At 39.7% G+C, this 22,072-nt stretch overlaps 3 protein-coding genes across 4 annotated transcripts; 2 read left to right on the plus strand and 1 right to left on the minus strand.

The window, feature by feature from the left end:
• Positions 1 to 820: 820 nt before the first annotated feature.
• LOC143211853 (uncharacterized) lies at positions 821 to 3,585 on the plus strand. The gene is made up of 4 exons (XM_076429907.1): positions 821 to 1,673; positions 1,732 to 2,055; positions 2,158 to 2,571; positions 2,654 to 3,585. Exons 1-4 carry the CDS (start codon positions 1,368 to 1,370, stop codon positions 2,870 to 2,872), a joined length of 1,263 nt encoding a protein of 420 aa, XP_076286022.1. The 5' UTR covers positions 821 to 1,367; the 3' UTR covers positions 2,873 to 3,585.
• On the minus strand, positions 2,982 to 4,336 carry LOC143211858 (uncharacterized). Of its 2 annotated transcripts, XM_076429914.1 has the most exons (4): positions 4,019 to 4,336; positions 3,720 to 3,835; positions 3,401 to 3,582; positions 2,982 to 3,179 (listed from the first exon to the last, which is right to left on the minus strand). In XM_076429914.1, exons 1-3 carry the CDS (start codon positions 4,334 to 4,336, stop codon positions 3,417 to 3,419), a joined length of 600 nt encoding a protein of 199 aa, XP_076286029.1. In that variant the 3' UTR covers positions 2,982 to 3,179; positions 3,401 to 3,416. The 2 variants fall into 2 exon arrangements, with proteins under 2 accessions (XP_076286029.1, XP_076286028.1); XM_076429913.1 differs by having other exon boundaries at positions 2,982 to 3,582.
• A 1,479-nt stretch (positions 4,337 to 5,815) lies between these two features.
• LOC143211850 (F-box only protein 33) lies at positions 5,816 to 9,628 on the plus strand. Its single transcript, XM_076429905.1, has 6 exons — positions 5,816 to 6,243; positions 6,526 to 6,620; positions 6,709 to 7,296; positions 7,371 to 7,619; positions 7,696 to 7,891; positions 7,993 to 9,628. Exons 1-6 carry the CDS (start codon positions 5,974 to 5,976, stop codon positions 8,122 to 8,124), a joined length of 1,530 nt encoding a protein of 509 aa, XP_076286020.1. The 5' UTR covers positions 5,816 to 5,973; the 3' UTR covers positions 8,125 to 9,628.
• Positions 9,629 to 22,072: the final 12,444 nt, after the last annotated feature.

The raw sequence follows: 22,072 nt of genomic DNA on the forward strand, positions 1-22,072 counted from the left end.
ACACTGCTCTCCGCGTAGTACGTCCTCTACGTCCGTCGTCCGTCCCCGTGAGCTCCGCAAGCGCATGCGCGGTATACTCCCTTCCAAAAAGTCTAGATACGTTTTTATTGAGATTCCGATGCAAAAGTGGCGAACGGTCTCGTGTCATTTTTCACGTGCTATCTGTTATTTTTTAATTTTTCAATTGCATTGTTACGTAACGATAACAGTCGTCACAAAACGTCACTTTACAGCTAGGTAGTCTTCTATCGATGAAGTGTCTGATAATACCCTATATATCCATGCCGTTGTCGTTACAAAAGGTGTTCCGATGAATCAAATTCCAAAAAATTCCATTGTTAGAACATCCTGGAGAAAGCAATATACATGTCACGCATAAATACTTCTGTAAATAATAAATATATGTAATCTTGATATACTCTCCAACGCGTGTTTTTATTTATGGCGGCCATATTAAAAAAAGAATACAAATATTAGATAAAGTATGCGCCTCACTTGTTATATATTATACGTATGAAACATAGACATATAGGTTTTTACGTGGTTTTTACATGAACTGCACGAAAATCGCGCCGTCTCAAATTCAATCTTACCAACCATAAAATTGATCGCACTAGCAAAGACTACTACCTCTCTGCTGATTATATTTATATGGAGTAAATATATGATACATTTATAAATTGTTTAAATGTTTATGCAATTCCACATACGTTATTTCACTTACACAAGCTTAAACTATTTTTCTTTCATGGCTTTTCCCTCTTTTTCGCAAATTTTCCAGCCAGAAATACCCTACGTAAATCTGCACATTATTGGTGAATTGCAGGAAAATCGTTTTCTTGACACTGTGTTGACGTTGACACTCTTTACAGATATTTGAATTAAATCTGTCCGTATTAGTTACATATATTTTTTAATTAAGTTATTTGATATAATATCGATGTTAATAATATTTCCATGAAACTAAGTAGAAATATTTCATTATATTTTATTAAATTATTGTTATATAAATACATAATGTGTTACACTTATCCCATGTGCGTGATTATAAGTATATGTATGTACATATTGTACATATATTAAAATCTTGAAATGCTTGAAATAAAATTGCTATTAATTGAATCATACTGTCAACGTGGCAGTTACTAAGAAGCTTTAGTTCCATCGACTTAACTGATAACAATCTTTTTCATCAAAGTCAATAAACTACAGATTAACTGCAAGATAAGGTCTTAATAAATAGTCCTCTGTCTCAGAAATAAGTTAGTTCACGTTAACTGTTACATCAAATCAGAACTAGGCTTATGAACGTCGCAAAATTTAATATAATAATCGTTTGAATTAAGTGAGTTAAACATTTTACAAACATGGTGAAGAATTACGAAAAATTAAAGTATGTAAGCAAAAATTTCACAGAGGAGAAGTTACAAGAAATCCTGCTTAATGTACACAAAGGGCAAAAAGCAGAAGTTATAGATTGGTATTTTGACGAAGCAAATGCAAAGGGTGATAGCTATTTGTCAACTGTTGATAGAGTTAAAGTTATCGGCAATGTTGATGGCAAAGAAGTAGAAGTTAAACTAGTGGTCAAATCTTTGCCACAAAATATAGGCAGAAGGACCACGTACAGAAGCACAGACTTTTTCCGAAATGAAATTCTCATGTATACAAAGGTAATTACTGCATCACCTTTTTAAAAAATAAAATTGCACAGCAATTTTCTTGTTTAAGGTACTAAAAGAATTTGAAGAATTTCTTAATGTTAAAGAGCATAATGAATTATTATGCGTTCCACGTCACTTAGCTTCTACTTTGGATGGTAGTACTGATTACATAGTTTTGGAAGATGTTAGTCCTTTGGGATATAAACCTGTATGTAGACAGAATTGTATAAATCTAGATCAGTGTATAATGATTTTAATAGCTATAGCAAGATTTCATGCAATTTCTTTTGCATATAAAGATCAGAAAAAGGAAAAATTCAATGAGCTTGTGGATAACTTGAAGGAAACATATGTCAGTGATGAGCAATGGAATTGGTATAAACGATTTCACGTAAGATAAATGTTACTACTACATTGTAATGATTTGCAACACTAATTATGGTACACAAGATTCGGTTATTCACAATTATATTGTTATCCATTTGTTTTATAGAAAAGAATAGTAAACATTGCTAGAAATGCATTGGAAATGGAATATCCTGGTAGCGAGGCAGAAAAACGATTTAAGTCTTATGAAATCGGTGCTCTGTATAAAATAGCTTCTGAATTTTGCAATCGTACAAATGTGCCAACATCTGTAATAAGCCATGGTGACTGTTGGGTTCCAAACTTTTTAACTCAAGACACAGAAGAAAACAAAGCATTGATGCTTGACTTTCAATTGGCAAGATGTAGTAGTCCAGTCTTGGACATATCAATGTGTATTTATGGTTGTACAGATAAAAGCCTTTGGGATGTACAATTTGATAATTTGTTGAAGATCTATTACAATGAACTTTCAAACAGCATTAGCTTACTTGGATCAGATCCTGAAAAACTGTATTCGTGGGATACATTTATGAAAGAAGTAGAGTATAATTATATTTTTTATGAATTTTGATACAGTACTTGTCAGAAACCAATTAAAATGATAAATAAAATTCTTACAGGTAAAAGAACAGTTTATGTTTGGTGCAATGTTTGCATTGGAAATGATTCCATTCTCTCTATTAGATGAATCTGAAGCATTTGACCTAGATGCAATCATAAAAGATGATTCTGCAGTAGACATTGACGATGTATGGACATTATCGAACATCAAAACAAAAGAAGGCAGGCTTAGGCTAGCCAACATCTTTGTCCATGCAGTTAAAAATAATTTCTTGTAACCATTTGCACAATTAATAATTATGTACATCATAAAAAAAGTATTTAGACAGATGTGTTTTTTACATAATGTTTATTAAATGTGTAGCGTTAAATAAAATAGAGACAATCTGTATTTGTATAATTTCAATTATAACAACATAGTCTAATCAAAATACAATATTTATATAAGAATTATAGACCGCCATCATTTATTTATTTATAAACAACGGTTGCTTCAAGTTTTCCTTTATCACTTACTTATATTAAGGAATTTGAGATATTTCATAAAAAAATATCTCAGTTTTTCTCTGACAAGTACACCTATTGCTGGAAAGCATAATTCGTAAAGATAAGTGCACTGTTCAATGCATCTTTTATATTAGAATTTGTATTATGCAAGCAAGCAATTTTATATGAAAAAATATTATAAAATGTTTCTCTGTGCCAAATCTTTACGATACACAATTTGAACTTCTGTGTTACACCATATTCACAAGAAAACGTATTTCATTTAAATAAGAATTTATACTGTAGTATACCCAACATACTTTATGTTGATTACTTTTATAAATTCTGATGTTGAATGTTATTCGAGTGAATATTACTGGCATCAAAGACAGTAGTATCCTCGTCATCCTCCTCGTCCAATGGTAATGGTCGCATTTCTACATCTTGTCTGTTTGCAAGGACTCCATACTTTCTGACCATTTGGGCACGTGTTTTACTTAACCTATTAAATAATTATAGTTTGTACATGAAGATTTACAGTAGTCATTCTTTGTTTGTCTACTATAGTATTCGATATATTCATATTTCATAAGCAATTCGTTTATTAAAAATTTAAAGCTTTTAACGGATGTTATGTACCTAAAATTACGGAACATGATATAGGCCATGACAAGAACACTTAGGCCAATAAACACATAAAGACCACGCTTCAAAGCTCCAGTATTTAAAGTTGTCAAATGTCCTATTTCGTCATGCTGTTAACAAAAATGTCATTATTAATAATCAGTAGAGCAATTGTAAACAATATGATTTTGTGTAAATTCTAGATAGATTAAGAAAGCATGTTTTATTGGGGATACTCGATTCCTCAAACAAGATTACAATCAAATGAAGCAGTTACTTCGTAAAATGAATCAAGTTCAAGTTCAGGTACTAACCTCTTTTCCTGGCTCTGTTGCGTTAACAGTTTTGTTATCTGTCGACGATTTTGAGGTTATACTATTCAGCGTTTTATTATTCTCGAGATTTGTCGTTGTGTCGCCAAGTGATACTGAATTTTGGTGCTCCTTTTTTTGTCCGTTCAACGGAGTGTGCGTGTTAACATTCTTGGCAGTACTATAAACACTTTTTTCTTTTGACGGTTCAGGTACATCCCTGTTTATCCTAAGTCTTCCATCGCATACTGTGCTCTGTGGGGCTAAGAAGATCGATAGAAATACAAAAAATTTTATCATCTGGATCTTCGAGCGCGTCATTCTCTTGTGACATTTGTGAAACAAAATTCGAAGGAGGAAAACAGCACGGCACTATGCTACGTTGACATTTTATCGCGGCTCCATGTTGACCCGGCTTATGCCACTAACGCATATTTTAAATCGTTTTGACTTTAACAGCTGTTTCGCGGTATCCTCGCGAGCACCAAACGAACGTACGGACGAAAAGATTTTTGCATGACGGTTAAAAATAGATCGCAGAACATCAACAATGTGGAATTATATATATGTATATATAATCTCTATATATGTATATATGCGTTTAAATTTATTTCGTGCTCCACTTGAAAGATACGCCTCGGTATTTGCAGCGTTTTCGATCGTAGCGAACAAGCGCGTCAATATTTTTTAGAACACTAACACAATACACTAATAAAACGAATGTCGTATCTGTCCTGTAACAATTCACGTATTAGTGTCATTTAAGGACGTTACAAACGAAACCGCTTATCAGAAACATGACTCATTATTGTACATTTATGAATAATAAACTCATGGTGTCAACTATATATATATATATATATATTTTTTTTTTTTGAACTCGCTAGCGTTAATTATCATCTATAAATGACGTTGATATATAATGCTGTAGGACCTATTATTCTGTCCTCAGATCATAACAATAAGCAATCTCTCAGTTTTGGTTATGTCAGAGAGGAAGTTGAGTACCTATACAGTCGAGGGCAAAATTAAATGGACAGCCCAAACAACTCGAGTGTTCTGTACCTATGTTTGATGGGTGTAAACATATTGTTTTGAAATTGCTATTGCTCGGAATTTCGAAGAAAAAAGGGGAGGTCACAATTATTAACTTTTATTATCTGTTCTTATAACGAACGTGTTTAAAATATACCTTTTGTTCATCTATATAAGTTGTATAGATATTGAAAGATATATATAATTAAGAAGCAATTTTTTTTTCTCACCATTTTTGCCACTTTTAATTATTTATAGCTCATAGCGACCTTAATCGATTTTGATGAAACTTATTTGTGCATGAATTATGAATAAAAGGCATGTTTAAAATTTTTCTTTACTCACGATTTTTTTAAATACTTTGTCGGGTAAACTAATCCTTCTAACATCTAAAACAAAGCTCGTTTGGTCGAATTTTAAACAATTTTAAGTTATTAGTTTTTGGAGGGTGTTCGCTTAATTTTCTCACCGACTGTATATCGATCAATTTATTCTCTTTGTTCAGAGTTTATTTTCTTGCTGAATTGAATAAAGATTTATTTGAATAAAAATATAGTTTTGCGCCGCTGAACGTGTATTCCAGTGTATTCTCACTGTGGCGTAGATCTTTGTGTCTCTGTGTGTACATTGGTGTACATTGTCGGGAAACGTTGCTGCGAGATACACACAGAGAACCAACATACATGCATATATGGACGTAGGCATGTAACCAATGGGAGAGAAGCGTTTGACACGTACCATGCGTATAAGCGTACGCGAACGACAGTTGGAGTGGTTGGACGTTACGAGTTGGGCGCAATACACAGTCGAGGCTCTTATTTTGATTCGCAGAGGAGGCTCGCCTCGAAGAAAACGGGTGGCCGAGGCTCGAAGGATTTGCGGGGAAAGTTCAAGATATAGGTCACCAGACACTGGTAAAAACCATGCTACGCGTTATAAATGGGGGTGTTATATATCTGGAAGAGTTAAAAAATTCGGTGGAGAGTGATGCGACAGAGAAGGCAACGTCAAGAAAGTGCGAGGGGCAGCTGTCTTCGACGAAGGCAAACAGCTGTTCGTCCTACAAAGGTGCAAATCGTACGACAGAAATGGCGCAAGAGGACAATAATCCGTGCTGGAATAACCTGCCCAGTATCATCCTGCAGGAGATATTCTCATATTTACCACACAGCAGCCGGTTAAGAGCCTCTCAGGTATTCTGATAATTTTTTTTTCGTCTCCGTCAAGGCCGTTTATACTTCGACCTGACACAGTGGGTAATCAAACTGCCATGTCCAGATTCCGTTCTACGCTTTTCAAATACTTATTTCCTTTACCGTTTACTCGAATCGTTGTTATTTTACACGCGATATCTTGTATTTGTTCTTTGTTTACCTCTCGAATGTCTATTTTAATCAGTGTCATGCTTAATGCGATTTTCGAGACGAAGCAGGGTTAACGGATAAAAATAATTCGTTCTAATGTAATTTGCGCAGGTTTGTAAAAATTGGAGGTATGCTTTGTTTCATCCTAGTTTCTGGAAAAAAATCACATTTGCCCTTGGACACGAGGACAGTATTTTATGGGCTCGGTATGTAAAGTTGCTTTTTTGCTCAGTATTGTGACTACTGGAAAATTCTACAAGCTTCTATCTTCTATCTGCTTTTTGTTTTCGATAGATTTCTGGCAGACAGTTTTGGGTTCAGCGTACACGAAGCTACGATTCGTTGCGACACACCAAATCATTGTGCCGACGAGACTGTAGCCATTCTGAAGAAATTAAGTTGTAACAGACAGCTCCGTAAATTATTTCTGGAATCTAGCAGTAGCTCCTTCGAATATGAAGATGACGATGACATTAACGGATATGTTACCCCACTGATAAAGCCCATTATAAAAATTATCGAAACAGCCAATCATTTGGAAGCTTTGAGTTTAGGATGCATAGAGGAATTAATAGCCAGTGCTGGAGTACTTCTACAACCGCTTCGTATAAACCATGGCAAGCATTTGACAACGCTCAGTCTGGCATCAGTTAGAGACGATCCTGATTATAATTTCTGTGAACTTGGGTTTGATTACGAACTCTGTTTTAACTCATTCGTCAGATTATCTATTTTGACATTGGATTATGAGTTTGTAAGTGATCAACTGCTGAAGGCATTAGATAACGGGGTCATGGAGAGGCTTGTAATTCATGTGCATGGTTGGAACGACAGTTACGCAGGGACAAGCGAAGTTGCGTGGCAAACCTTCGTGCAGAAAAAGTAAGTAGTAATACATTTCCATTATTACTGTTTTCTAAGTATGCATTTAAAAAGTAATCGAAAATTTGTTTCAGTCCAAAATGTGAATTACGCCTAAACCTTATACACTCTTACGAGGGCATCGACGTTTTGCATTCTGATATACTTCGTCATTCTATGCCTCTCACGCATCTGAAAGTTCTGTTCTGTGAAAGCGTCAACTCCAGAGCATTGCTGGTGCTATCCAGCTGGTATCATCTTACTTTAAAATCTTTAATATGGATCGATTCCATGGACCCTCAAAGAATTAAACCCGCAACTTGTGATCCAAGCGAGCCCGACAGGTAAATCAAGTTGTTTTTATCATGTTGTTATCTTTAATCTATTTGATTAATCAATGTACTTATTATCTTGCTGTAGCCCCGATCCGTTAGTATTTATTGCATGGAAATGTACCAAACTTGTGGAGATTGTGTTCATCGGTCACAAATATGATCAAGAAAACTTGCTAGCTATCGCACGCCTACGAGGAAGTTCCCTTAAATCATTAGTATTTGCACAAAGAGACATTGCATCCTACAATGAGTCTTGGCACAAGGCTGAAAGCATCACACATGTAAGCTTTCTAGTTTTATATTGAGATTTACGAATGGTGATTTATTTAAAGGAATCCGTTTTATTCTGTATAATATTTTTGACTGTTTCACGTGTACATAGGAAATACAAGAAATCATAGGTCAACCTTGGGAACAATTAAGTGATGCCGATTTACCAGCAGTTGTTAAAAATCCATTTCATGGCGATAGCAGAGACGTGATCATGCCATTGGTCCTCCGTGACCAAAAGTAATACTGAACACAAATTAAGGAAAGATTACTCCCCAGTACCAATCATCGACATCTCCACCTATTTCTGGGCGAGCCACAATCTCAGAAGTAAAGTTACAATGTTATATTCGTTATTTTTCTATACGATTTGTTTTTTTTTATGGGAACTACAGATGAAACATCATACAGCGAACGTGTGTAGATTTGTAACACAAATTCGTGAACTAAATGGTTAGAATATCTGGAAGGATCACACAGTTCCAGTGTGTAAATAGCGAGGCTATAAAACGCACACAAGTTCTCCTGTTTTACAAAGATGTTACCAATTCATTTATGAATATGATAAGCCATAGTTGACTATGTCTTTCTTGAGTCTGTGAGGGAGTACCTAAATTAAGTATGAAACACCCTTATGAATGAGAAGATCTCCCCGTTTATCAAATTGGAGAACAAAATGATGTATGATGATTTTTCTTGCGGGAAACCTTTTGTAACGGAGTGTATTGCTGATAGTGGTGGTCTCAAAGTGGTCAAGAGCAAAGTATATTTGTTAACGATTGTTCCTCTCGCCAATGAATACTAAAGGAAAGAACATATATATATTATATAAAGATATAACAGTATTCTTGGTAGATACACTAAGAATCAAGCATTACGAGACGATCGAGGTCTTCCTATACAGACCTTTTGTGTGACGTTATCCTGTTAATATCACAGGAAAAGTGAATATGTACGAGAGAAATGAAGGGAACACACACCACAATGAGAGGTTATCATCGTGCACGAAGCAAATGAAGAGTGAAACTACAAATATGAACAAAAAACAGGAAGAGCAGGAAACGGGCCGATTTCATGATGTTCCACTGGGAAGCGTAACGAAATTCCACATGTATGTAAGTAGAAACTTGTTTAACAAATATTTTTCCAAGTCTATGGGAATTTAGATCAAGCGAGCGCCAAGAGCATGCAGTGAGAATGAATAACTAAAAAAAAAAGAAAGAAATAAACGACTTCGAAAGAAAGAACTTGATATAGAGTTGCGCAGATGTTAAACGAACGATGGCACTCGGCAAGAAGTCGTGAACAGCGATCCGAGGTTATTTTTAATACCAAAACCAATCGGACGCTCTTGTACAAATAGAAAAATGAATGTGTGCCGAGAAGAGTGCGGTTGATTTGGTGGTACGATGAAAAACATATAGTTTGCACAATAGAGAATTAGTTATTTTGCGTTAGGGGAGGCAAACGAAGTGTGATACATCGAGAATTCTAAAACCTCCGCAAAGTATGTACCGTCTCTTCACCGTGCTCTTAGCGACTGCTAATACGAACACAAAAGTATAGTTATCTATTCAAGAAGAAAAAAAAAATGAGTCGGAGGAATTAGCTGCTAATCGTGTATGTGTATATGTATGTATATCTGTATTATCTGTCGAACTATAAACGTTAAATATTCGGATGCCGCGTGCATCTATTTCTGTCGTGCGATTAATAATGACGATTTTCGAACATTTAAAAAAAAACAAAAGGATGATCCACAAACACAAAGAAAAAATACCAAAACAACAACAAGAACACAAGCGTATACAGTTTATTATTCTGAGAAGTTATTTACTTTTTTTCGAGCCCTTGTATAATTATTATATTACATCGTCGTGTATCGTACATGTAGTCACACGTATACCATTGTTTTTTATATGTGGTTCTGTACATACATTCATGCGTTTAATGAGAGAGCGAGCGAGCGAGCGAGCGAGAGAGAGAGAGAGAGAGAGAGAGAGGGAGAGAGAGAGAGAGAGAGAGAGAGAGAGAGAGAGAGAGAGAGAGAGAGAGAGAGAGAGAATGCAAGTGAGAAAGAATGAGGAAAAGCGTAAGATGAGATGAGAAAAAGATATTGGACATGCGCAAAAAAATCGCGAAGTTGCACCCGAATTTAATGATGAGCAAAAGAAAAGAGAAAGATATAAGGAATAGATGAAAGATGAAGAGCGAAGTAATATATAGCTGTTTAATTTGAACGAAAAAGAGGGAAACAGATGTAATAGGGAGATTCGATTGAGAGCTAGGCACAAATACGAGGATAACTATTTCTTTTTAAACAATTTATGCTGTTATACAAGATGAACGGGCCTTAATATGTACCTGAGTCGCGGTAAGAATAAATTTATCGAGAGCGAGCGAGAGAGAAAGAGCGAGCGCGAGATAGGAAGAACGAGAGCGAGAGAGTTAGAGAAAAGAAATGGAAATCTGACACGCGACAGCCACCGTTAAACAAATATAATCGTAGACACCTTAATAACCATTTTTTCGGCGATTCGCTAGAAACACCTGCCGGTTTCTCGCCAAAAAATGACTGACGGGTTAAGGTATTCTCGGCGCCCTTTCATTTCGTATTCCGTGCACGCGTATTGTTTCAGGGTCAGGAAATTCTGTAACGAAGGAGACCGTCGTTCATTGTTCCTTGTTATCACGAACAGATTTTTTTCGCGAACAAACTGAAGCAGAACGATACCACAGTTATTGTTGTTCGTTGACCATATTGACGTTGCGTGGACGGGCCAGATTTTATTTACTAAGAATCTTTTATATTATTATTATTATTATTAATATTATTATTATTTTTCTTCGTGCGTTTTTTTTGTTTTTTTATTTTTTATCGAACGAAGGTCCCGCATAAACAGATTACTCGCGGGCGCGGTGCCCGGCGTGAGTCTGAGGAGAGAGAGAGCGAGAGAGAGAGAGAAAGAATTAGCAAAAAATAGAGTAAAAGAGAACAGTGTGAAAGAACATATGTACGTGACGTTGCGAAACGATAGCGTACAAGAGAGACAGAGAGAGAGAGAGAGAGAGAGAGAACGGATTATTACAGAAAAAAAACGAGAAAAACGATATGCGATTGGGATATACAATATATATAGATATCCAGCGGGTAATAGAAGCAGAACAAAACGAGTTTAAGAAAAAAAAAAGTAATGATGAATCGTTAAATGTTAATCAGGTGATACGTAGTACCATCTCTGCGAATCCTCTGTACAAAATCGTAGAATGGAGCGAGAATAAAACATAAAAGAGAGAATGAAAGGCAAGCCGTGCAGCCGCCGCCTAAACCGTACGGGCACAAGCCAACACTACTACACGTATAATATCGAATTAAACGCGATGACAAACCAAGCATAAGACTGAACCTGCCGAGAAAGGTATATACACCAGGTTGGGGCGGTTTGCTGCACGCGCCCCTGTCCGACCGTCATATTCATAAAGCACAGGACGATCCCGACTAAACGGAAAGCATCAATCGTTCGCGATAATCGTGGCAAATCAAGGTTCCAATCGTTGTCTTGCGTCGACGTGACAGACACACACACACACACGTACAAACACACACGACGCAACCGTCGTCGATTTGAGAAAACAAAGGAAAAAGAACAACAACAACAACAACAACAAAAAACTGGAAGAAATGTATAAAGTAGCGCTTCGTTTCGTCAGTCGGACCTCGTGTCGCCGACGGTGTCTCTCCTTCTCTTCAACCATTGTTTTCCAGCTTTCCGTGTTAGCTCGGCGGCCCTCGTCGATTCGCCGCCCGATTATGCGCCACGCGAATACCCAATTTATGAATATGCGTGTCGTTCACTTCAAACTAAACAAACGAAAATAATAAGATTAAATAAGGAAGGGATGGTGCACACCAACTAGTGTTTTTAGATTGGACTCAACGCCCCCGTTTCACGGAGAAACAAAAAACAATAAAAGAAAAAAAATACTACAAAGTAAAAAAGAACGCTCGCTCGACGGCGATTCTCGTAGCCGATTAATAACTAACCTGTAAGCCAGCCTGCCAAGAATCAAAATACTGTATAATATCAAACGAACGCTAGCCAGTACAGAATGCTAAGATCTATTTTTTAAGAAGCGAATGTATATTTTTGTACTAAGGCAGGCCTTAGTGTGAGTCGTGTTGTAATTGTGCGTGCGCGCGCGCGCTCGCGATGGCAAGAGACCGAGAAAGAAGATCGTGCTGTGAAGATCCGTGATATCGCGTCGGCGTTCAACGAGAAATCGAGAAATATCTGCGAGACGAGGTGAAAGAGAGACAGAGAGAGAGAGAGAGAGAGAGAGAGAGAAAAGGAAGAATACAAGCATCTTCGCTAAAGTAATCGACAGAAAAAAACAGCGTCGTGTGACGCACGCGTGCGTGCGTGCGTTCGTTCGTTCGTTCGCGCGGGAAACAACAGGGAGAAAAACATTATTTAAGAGCGTCCCTGCTTGAATCTAGAACGGGTGGGCTGTATTAGGTACAACGGGCGACGATAAATCGAGAACAAAACATCTGTGATAAAATGTGAAATCTTAGAATGGGTGCTCGAGGAAAGGTGGCCGAAACAGAGGGGGATGAACAAAAAGGGAACAAGCGTGCGTTTATAGAGAGAACAAAATAAAATCTAAAGAACGGGTGGGGGTTAAGATACGGAGAAGACGGAAAATCCTGCGTACGCATTAGGGGGAAACGATATAAGGCGAGACACGTAATTCCTACGAAAAAAAAGATAAATCGTTTAGAGGCGCTTTTAGAAGATCTATCATGCGAAAATATTCGTCATGCATGTTGACTAATTGACGACGGATGGAGACTGTCTTTCGACGAGATAGCCCGGTCTAACTATCGTAGTGGATGCCTGTCCCGACGTCCTTCTTCCGATAACCGTGTTTCCGTGCTCGTGGGTCCCGATGAGAACGATTCGATCCGTAACGATAAGCATGCACGAACGAGAATGATCCGCGAAAAATCGTTTCGAACGACGAGCACGTCACACACACACACACACACACACTTGGAACGATCGAGGAATATGGGTGAAACTCGAAAAACGTTGCTGAAGTGAATTTCTGACATTCCACTCGAAACCACGCGAAACACAGGGGGTTGCGTGCATGATCTCGCCGGCGTCGTAAACGCCAACACGTTCTAAACCAGTACCTCGACGGAATAGTTTCGAGCGAAGAATAGTCGCGCTCGCCAGTTGGCCCTCCGGCCCGCAGAAAAGAGCTCTTGCGGGGCGCCCGGCGATTTATTCGACCCATATTCCTTTTGATCGATTTTGAGGATCGCGCGCGAATAGCCGGGAATCCCCTGATCGGACCCACGTGTCACCGCTCGGGACAGAGTCAGGACCCGGGCACGCCACGAGTAGTATTTATAAGTTCCTAAAGAAACGAGGAAAGAAAAATATTTTACACGGTTTTAAGTACGAAATAGAACGAAGAACCGACATTACGAATAAGCAAACCACTCACGAGGGATGTCGTTTAAGTGACAACTATTCTGTGCGAGCCGACGACGCGAGAGGTGAAAAACTGTTTTTTCGACGCATGCTTCTTTAACATCCACGCTTTGGGGGAAAGAAGGTTCGACGCTCCTCGGTGCCCGAGCTGTACGAGCACGTTGATCCTGATAACTCGGAAGCTTGTTCGATGTAGAGACGGGAAAGAAACTGTTCTCGACAACAACCACGCGTTTAACAGATAAATTCGGGGTTCGTGTGTTACTTCGTTGTGTATTGATTCGTTGGGACAGCGTATTAAAAATGAATCACTTTTTGTGCTGTTATTTTCGTTCGTAGGATGGATTGCCGATAAAGGATAAATGTCGAATGTTTCTCGAATAACACGAGACAGAAATGAGAAATAAGATTTCATCGAAATCAACACGTGTCATTTAAAGTGCATGGCCCTCGTTAGACGAACCAGAGAGTGTTCGGTTTAGTGTGTAGTTCGTTGATTCGTCTTGTTTGCGGGATTGTACATTCATGCAGAGACACGACAGCACCAGCAACGTTCTTCTTCATTTTGTTTCTTTGTTCTTTTTTTATATACACATCTCTCTCTCTATATATATATATATACATCTATATATCTATATCTATATATACATATATAATTTACAAATACGCGTATAATCCATTCCAATCGAAAGGGGCGGGCGTAAAAAACGTGGCGGGAAATAAGCGCGAATTACAAACCGTCGGTTGCGCGAAGCTTAATATCAGAAACCGGATGATCTTTCACGAATGGGAACAAGTTTCTGAATACGTTTCGACGGTTAGAGGGTTTCAAATATTGAACAACAACGCGCAGACTCGATGAAATCGCTATAAGTAAAAACACGGGTGATAGTTGTGACGTTCGTATGTTCTCGATTATTCTTATTACACCGCCGTGTAACGATTGTACAGGGTGTTCCATCGACGAACCGATCGAGGGTACGGGTTGTTTCACGGCTCGAACATTGTATGCATTCCAGGTCTGTTTTCGTTTGTTCGTCGGACACGCGTTTTGCGTGTTGAACATGGCGGAAACTTGTTCCTGTACAAACTCTATCGAAAATTTCCAGCCAGTTTAACGCGCTTAGAATTTTACCCATCCGCGTATGTGTACCGATCGACGCGAATAGACTCGTGGTACAATGGTGTGCGGGTTCATCACCTTGTCAGTGACCTTCAGCAGTTCATTGATTTCCAACCTGCTATAGTTGCTGATGGAAATACCGAGCCTCTGTACCATTTATTTATCTCACGAGTTTTGGCAGCTAACTTTTATCCTTACAACGACAACTAGGATCATGTTTCGTAAGCGGAGAACAAAGTGGGGAAAACAAGAAAAAACTGGTTGATTTATCGTGCGACAATGTACGTGCTACACATTCGCGTATGCCGCGTAAAACCATCGAACTCGCAGCCTACGAGACGTGCAACGATGAAAATAAACCTGAAATGCATGAACCCGGTACCGAAATAAAAATGGTGGGAAGGTTAATCGATCGCGCGATACCGCCCTGTATGTCTCGAAGTTCTCGTTTGAAACCGCATTGTCCACGCCGCCGGGGATACATGGGCAGAGAACGATATTCCGATAGTCCGCGAACTCCTCGATCGATACGTAACAATATACTGTAATGATATATCACCGAAACGGCGTTTAGATGTATATAAGCTTAGGGGTCGAGAGGTATAGCCAACACGCGAGCAAGCTACTATTTAATTGTTGAATCGCCGGATAAGACGGAACGAAATCCACCGAGGCACTTTTTCCAACGCGAGAAGAAAAGAGGAACCTATCACGAACGAGCAAACAAAGAGGGGAAATTCGTCGAGGTCGATGTGACAAAAACCGGGCCCAAAAAGAAACAGATAGATCTTGTTGTCAATCATTCCGTTTATGGTTTTAACACGAGACGTACGTTCCATCTCTGCGAATGGGATTGTCAAACGAGTCGCGATCGGTTGAAAGCGGGAATACGACGCGCCGGATGACTATCAACGGCAGAAACTGGATCGTTCGGATCGACGGGAAAAATCGTGATATAAACCGGCGATCGAGCCTCCGCTTCTTCGTTGGTCCGCGTTAGCGAAAAAGGGAAGGTATAATGCAAATATATCGGATCGTTCCATAAGACTGCGTGTGTTTTGGCGAGGATGATCTTTCTAGCCTTCCGACGACCGAGGTCGCGTTAGGAAAGCTTTATTGTACCAGACGGCGGACAAGATGTTTATCCAACTAAAAGATTTCCAGCTTGTCGACTGTCGGAGCAAAATGTCTCGAACGTTGCGAGGACCAACCGCCATCTTTCGTTCGGATAGAATTGCCCGTTTCTGCGCGGACTACGGACACCGCTTCGACGATTCACAAGTTTCGGTTCACCAGGTGAACCATTTCGTTGATAGTACAATAATAATTGTCGTTGCGAACTACTGCTTCGAGCCGTCTTATAGATCGCTTCTCCACATTCGCGGTTAAAACCATAACCGGCGCCGCGATCGTCGATGTGCTCCGTACTGTTGAAATCGTCGTTGAACGCCGCGGCTATCGGCGTTCGAACGATCACGGTCGGTGAGCGTAAACCAAAGCACTCCCGCGCACAACAACATTTGCTAGTCTGACTGTTCGAAACCCGAAGGGTGAATAGTGCAACGATCAACCTCGCGGCACGCGTTCAAGCGTTAAATGTCAACGTTCTCTCGTTCGTTCAGAGAAAGAAAAAGAAAGAGAGGGAGGCGTGAACGCGATGTTACCACGAATCAATGGTTATGCACGTGGTTTCGCGTTTTGCACACCAACACATACATACACACACGCGCAAACAAACATACACACACGGCACACAAGTACAGACACCTGTAGGCATAGTGACGCAACGTGTTTCAACCCATTTAGAGCACTCCGAGAACTTTTCCTCTCCTAGGATTCAACACTTGCGATAACGCACGTGTTCTCAATTTTAATCGAATGAATGGGGAAAATAACAAGTAATTTACGTGTTCTATTCAACGGCCGGTGGATCGTTGCTCGAAGCACGAGCGATCCTCTCGGCGATCGATAGTCGTAGCACGAGGAACCGCGTAACCGTGTAGGTGTATTACAGTGGGTTAAACGTTGTTAAACGAGATTATAACGATGTTGCAATGCGTCCGCCGCACAAAACACCGCGTCTCGAGCTTGTTGCGCCGTTCACAGACGAAACGCGCGCGCCCGCGTGATTTCTAAGCGCATCAAACGAGTTGCTGCACCCGGGCTCGTCGACTTTCACGCGCGGTAGTTTGATGCATTCGACGGGCAACCCGTTGTCATCGGTTTTGTCCCTCCGCTGCGTTGCTTCCTCGATATTCCGTTCTTTTTTTACATCGATTTCTCCGTTGCATCCGGCCGTTCCGCCGGTAAAACCTCTTACAGTATTATTAGCTTCGAAACAATTACTTGCCGAATTAAATTCAAGCTAACTCGTTCATTCAGCGCAATTCACATTTTCAAAAGCTTCCAGTCTCGATCTTCATATTTCACACCGTAACAATTCCTTTACAACAACCGCATTGTGCATTTTGCATTTGAACTCGATGAATGAGAGTTACCTACAGCTTCGTGCATTACGTATTTCCGGTATTCGATGCAACTACGACAGTGTCGAGAACTTCAGATATTCGAAATGCCTCGCCGCTGAATGTAATTAACGCAGAATAATAATGCGTCAGCATACAATCAGGAGAAACAATAATCCGTCATCGATTAACTGTCGCTCCGCGTTTTACTTTGCAATGTCCCCAGGCTGTTCATTAAAAAAAAAGAAAAGACACCAGCGTTACTCACGGAACGATTAAATATTCCAAGCGAGTATTTAAATCCGCCGTCTGACTTCGCTTACAGCGCGCCGGTTGCTTTCTTTTCTGCAGCCGCGGGTTTTTCTCGCGAGACAGATTTAGAAACGGAATTGGGTAATCTCTCTCAGGTAGCGAAGATTCGACGGAACCGGCACGGCTGCTGAAGAAGCGTTGTCGGCGTCGAGCGATTCGCTCGGCAAACAGAAATCGAGGACGGAAACGCAGTGCGGGGGTTAAAGGGAGAAAAAAATGAGATGCAAGGGAGAAAGAGAGTGAGTGAGAGAGCGTGAGACAGAGAGCGAGAGAGAGAGAGAAATGAATGGAAAATCTTGTTTGTTAATCTCGTCTGGAACAAACGGAGCCAGTCTCCGCCAGTATCTCTTCGTATTGTGCGTGTAATATACATACATCTATATCGCGTTGTTTTCCATGTTGTTTTACTTAACGATGGCAAGACTAACTGAATGAATATACATATTATATATACGGTGTGTATATATATATATATATATATATATATAATATTATACGTATGCGTGCGTGTGTGAACGACGCTTAAGGGACGCTTTTTCCGGGTCCCCTCGGGGTCGTTGCTCGGATTTGTTTGCCGAATCGATCGTAGAAACACCATTTTGCAACTACGTTCGCTGGACTCGCGATGTTCCCGTTGCGTCGGAGCCGCTTCGTTGCAAATCTCGATGCCAATGGACACCTGTTCGAAATTCGCGAATGAGACAACATGAGTGAGTGAGTAAGAGAGAGAGAGAGAGAGAGAGAGACAGGTCGCCTTGCCTCCGCTAGGAGATACTTTTTTTTCGTGGCCTATCGAAACGGAGTTCCATCTGGTTCTTTCCCGGACATCGAGTCGCAGATCAGTCGCGAAAACGTAGCGAGCTGCCGAAACTAAATGGAACACCGTGAAAATTGTATCGATTTTGCCAACGAACGATTGACGAAGCGAGCGTCATTCGAAACGGACCTCGATCCGGTCAAGATGGGATGGATAGTGGGTTGAACTTATTAGCTAACAAGATCAGCATAAATTAGATCATCGGTGTAATATAATCGTAGTCGATAGGACACCAATTGATCATATTGAGAGCAAGATTTCCCAAATATTTCACGAGAATTGGAGATTGAGGATTCCAGAATCTCGAATCCCAAAACTCATAGCTATTTCGCCGTATCGACTTCTCAAGGTTAGTGGGCGGGGTAGCTTCCACCAGTGCCGTCGATATCGACGTTCCGCCCCCGTCGCTTTGCTCCTTGCATTATGCTCCAGAGTCAAGGCCGAATAGGCGACCACCAGCGTTAATAATTTTTCCTGTCCATAATCAATAGACAGCGGATCTTTATGCAAAATAAAAAATGTTTGCATTGTTTGCAGGACACAGGAGCCAAACAGAAATTTCTTTCTTCTTTTAATTGTCTTATTCAGCTGAAATTAACACACTGATGTCCTTAAATCTTCTTAATTCGTCCACTGTTTTAAATTGTACGTGCCCATTTTTGTCATAAATGCATAAAATCCGCAGTCTAATAATCAATGTCGTGCAAGCCTTTGCCGATGCGAGAAAAATTCCCGTTGAAATTGGTGAAACCTTAATGCGACGGTGTCCTAAGCTTTTTCTCGTTATATAGACGAGGTATGTTCAACGCACTATTCATCTACGAAAATCGTTTTGAACACCTGCAGATGGACAACCGAGGCAATCGCTAGCTTGCGCTTGAGAACATATTTAAAGAAAAATTTCGCTCTCGAGTCGGTTGTCCATGTATCGGCCGATTCAGTGCTGTCTACGACGGAGAGTCTCTTGTGCACCCCCATTCGCTACTTCCGCGAGAAGATGACCCCATTAATACGAGGCTGTACAGAAGTCCACGCTCGGTAAATGCAGATTTCAAGTTGTTTCCTTTGGCTCAGTGAGACACATTCGAGTAAAACGACACCGTGAGAATCAAGAAAAATGGCGTCTACCTGGCGAGAACTATTGTACCATCAAGATTTTCTCGCGGACAGAAATAGACCTCGAATAAAGAGTGGATAGCACCGAGTCCAGCGATGCAGAGTGGGCCGAGTATGTCCAAGCGGCGTAGTATGTTACGTTCCTTTTAAAAGTACGATTTTTCTACTCAGCCTGCAGTCTCTTACAACGATTGCGTATTTTCAAAGTCTCTCGTGTTCTGCGCCAGCTGTCCTTCCGGGCAGTGGCGCGGGATTTTCCTATCGTTCGTGGCAGAAACTTTCGTTCGAACGTTCGGAACATTCTCGTCAGAGTATGGAAACACTTCCGATAAATGCTTATCGTACCGATGATAAAAATTATAATGAGGTTCGCCCGCGGACTCGATCTTCGCCTTTGTCCGAGACTCACGAAAACACGAATTAGGTCGTTTTGACCGATTCACGAAAATCTGAACTGGTTCGAACATCCGAAAATTTGTTACGTCGCGACGGCTACACCGCAATAAAAAATTGTTGTGACGTTTTTACGGCGCGTTTACGAAACGACGCAATAGCGAAGATCAGTCCGTAGCGTCGACAGAGTACAGCGGAGCTTACGTCGCAGAAATCAAGCATACGAATTACGGGACTCGATGAAAGAATTCTCTCGAGTTATGTTGATCGTGGAGTCGCACCGACATTGCGAAATTGTTTCACGCATTTCGATAGTGTTAAAACCGTTCGGAGGACGCCGTGCCAACTCACGAGGTTGATCGTGTGTAGCCCGGAGTCAACAATCATTGCCAACTTGTCACGAACGATAGAGATCGGTTTAATCGTGTAACCTGTAACGCGACTATCGTAATTGTCCAAGAATTGTTTTCCAACGATCGTCCACCTGCTTCCGCGTGGACACGGACAAGCATTTTTACGTGCGAAATCGTTGATACTGTCGAGCAAATCAGTATTCTTTCGAACTCCAACATCCCGTAGAATTGTACGCCGGTCTATGATTTTTACGTCACTTCCTTGATTATAGAAGTCAAATGTTTTCGCAAGTATCAGTCGATTTTTAAAGATGTATCAATGGATTAATAAATCGTACATGGCATAACGTTTTCGTCTCTATCGTTGCACCTGTCCTTATCTGCTGCTTATCGAAAGGTAAGGATGATCTATTTCATTAAGTATTTACTTCGTTCATTCGTTTATTTATCGAACAGTTTTCGCTGGAATGTTTCAAGCACTATGATAAGGGTACTTATTAATAACATGGTTTACAAGAAGAGCGGTGTTCAAGTATAAGAAAAGATTAAGTACAGGAAAGTAGTGTTTATTGTATAGAAAAAAATATATGGTACAATAATCCAATCTGTAATCGTAGCCATAGAGTTACCAGAACTCTATAGAACTGCCTATAAAAATATTCCCCTACTATCAGTGTTAAGTAAACTCGTCTGTTCTCAGGAATGCAAAGAAATGTTTATTTACGTTTGTCTTTGATGAATATCACGCATATTTACGTTCCGTTTATTTTTATAACTCGTGTGCAATATCACATGGAATAGAAACTCATTCGATTGAGATTATGCGAATTCCATGTGCGTGGAGAGATACTTTTGTAAGCAACTGTAGGTTATTTTTGACCGAAGAGATGGTTTCGTGGAAGAGGTCAATTGAACGTCTGAAATCATTGGGAGCACGATGAATTCAACTTATTGGACTGGAATCGGCGAAGGTAGATCAATTCGATAAAAGAATAGTCCAAGAGCCCTTCCGAGAACACCGTTCCCAAGAGATTGATCACCAAGCAACAAAGCATTTAAATTTAGCTGTCGAATGTTATCTCTTAATCTGCTCGCCCGTCAACATTCATTCGATTATCACATAAGTGATCGGTAAAAAATTAGAAGTTCGTCACGTGTTTGGACTCGAGTCACGAATCGGGCGACATTCCCTATCGAGTTCAAAGTATTCACCTATGTATTGCAATACCAGATATTCATGATAATGAAGCGTATCTCCTATTTGCGGACAAGATAAGAAGTAACCACGATTGCCCAGATGCTTGTGCCTACTATCGGAAAATACAAATTGTGATAGTATCATTGAAAACCAACAGAGATATTCCGAGTCGAATTCGTGGATATATTATGTATTTATAAAAAGCTGATAAGAAAAATCGTGAATCACGATATTTCTTCATATAAGAGAGAGGGAGAGGGAGAGAGAGATCATTGTACCCTTACAATTTCGTTTTCGAACTGATCTCATTTCAAACGAAATGATCAAACATTTTTTGCGGTAAAGTCAAGTTCACATTCGAAAAGTACTACAACATTCATAATTGATCTGTTGCTAATTCAGAGTTAAATTCAACGAACCATAATACCAAGACCTTAAAATGGAACTCGTGAAAATAATAAATCTATTCAAGGTCATAATGTGAAATCATTCGAAGCACGATTACTTTGAACTTTAATTCTATAACACTGTCCAACAAATTTCATATTTTTTTATGTTCCCTAATTACTGTTGGGTCCTTCTTATAGAGTTTTTCGCGCTGATTCCGAATCTGTACTTAGACGTACAGTTTTTGAGAAAATTGAGCTTTAAAAAAGACATATTTTTCAACTTTGAACAAATATTGTGATGTTATTATAAAAGATATTGGATTGTTCTTTGCAGCAAAAGATTCTGTAGACTTTCCGGAATAGAGTGATATCCAATATTAATACATTATGAATGTTTAAAGGTGTTTAAACAATCGTTAAAGATGGAGAGACACCACTTTTGCACCAATTGTTGAGGATATTTTTCAATTTATCTCAAAAATAAGGGTCCAGCGGAAAATTGAACTACACCACTCGGTAGAG

Source organism: Lasioglossum baleicum, chromosome 9 (assembly GCF_051020765.1).
Source record: "Lasioglossum baleicum chromosome 9, iyLasBale1, whole genome shotgun sequence".
Classification (NCBI taxonomy): domain Eukaryota; kingdom Metazoa; phylum Arthropoda; class Insecta; order Hymenoptera; family Halictidae; genus Lasioglossum; species Lasioglossum baleicum.

Bases quoted from the DNA above. Each gene is read 5' to 3' on its own strand.
- LOC143211853 (XM_076429907.1), top strand. From the start codon at position 1,368: ATGGTGAAGAATTACGAAAAATTAAAGTATGTAAGCAAAAATTTCACA. The intron at 1,674-1,731 runs GTAATTACTGCA...TTCTTGTTTAAG, and splicing joins AAATTCTCATGTATACAAAG to GTACTAAAAGAATTTGAAGA. The intron at 2,056-2,157 runs GTAAGATAAATG...TTTGTTTTATAG, and splicing joins ATTGGTATAAACGATTTCAC to AAAAGAATAGTAAACATTGC.
- LOC143211850 (XM_076429905.1), top strand. From the start codon at position 5,974: ATGCTACGCGTTATAAATGGGGGTGTTATATATCTGGAAGAGTTAAAA. The intron at 6,621-6,708 runs GTATGTAAAGTT...TGTTTTCGATAG, and splicing joins GACAGTATTTTATGGGCTCG to ATTTCTGGCAGACAGTTTTG. The intron at 7,297-7,370 runs GTAAGTAGTAAT...AATTTGTTTCAG, and splicing joins CAAACCTTCGTGCAGAAAAA to TCCAAAATGTGAATTACGCC.
- LOC143211858 (XM_076429914.1), bottom strand. From the start codon at position 4,336: ATGACGCGCTCGAAGATCCAGATGATAAAATTTTTTGTATTTCTATCG. The intron at 3,836-4,018 runs GTTAGTACCTGA...TTTTGTTAACAG, and splicing joins CAACAGAGCCAGGAAAAGAG to CATGACGAAATAGGACATTT. The intron at 3,583-3,719 runs GTACATAACATC...ATTATTTAATAG, and splicing joins ATCATGTTCCGTAATTTTAG to GTTAAGTAAAACACGTGCCC.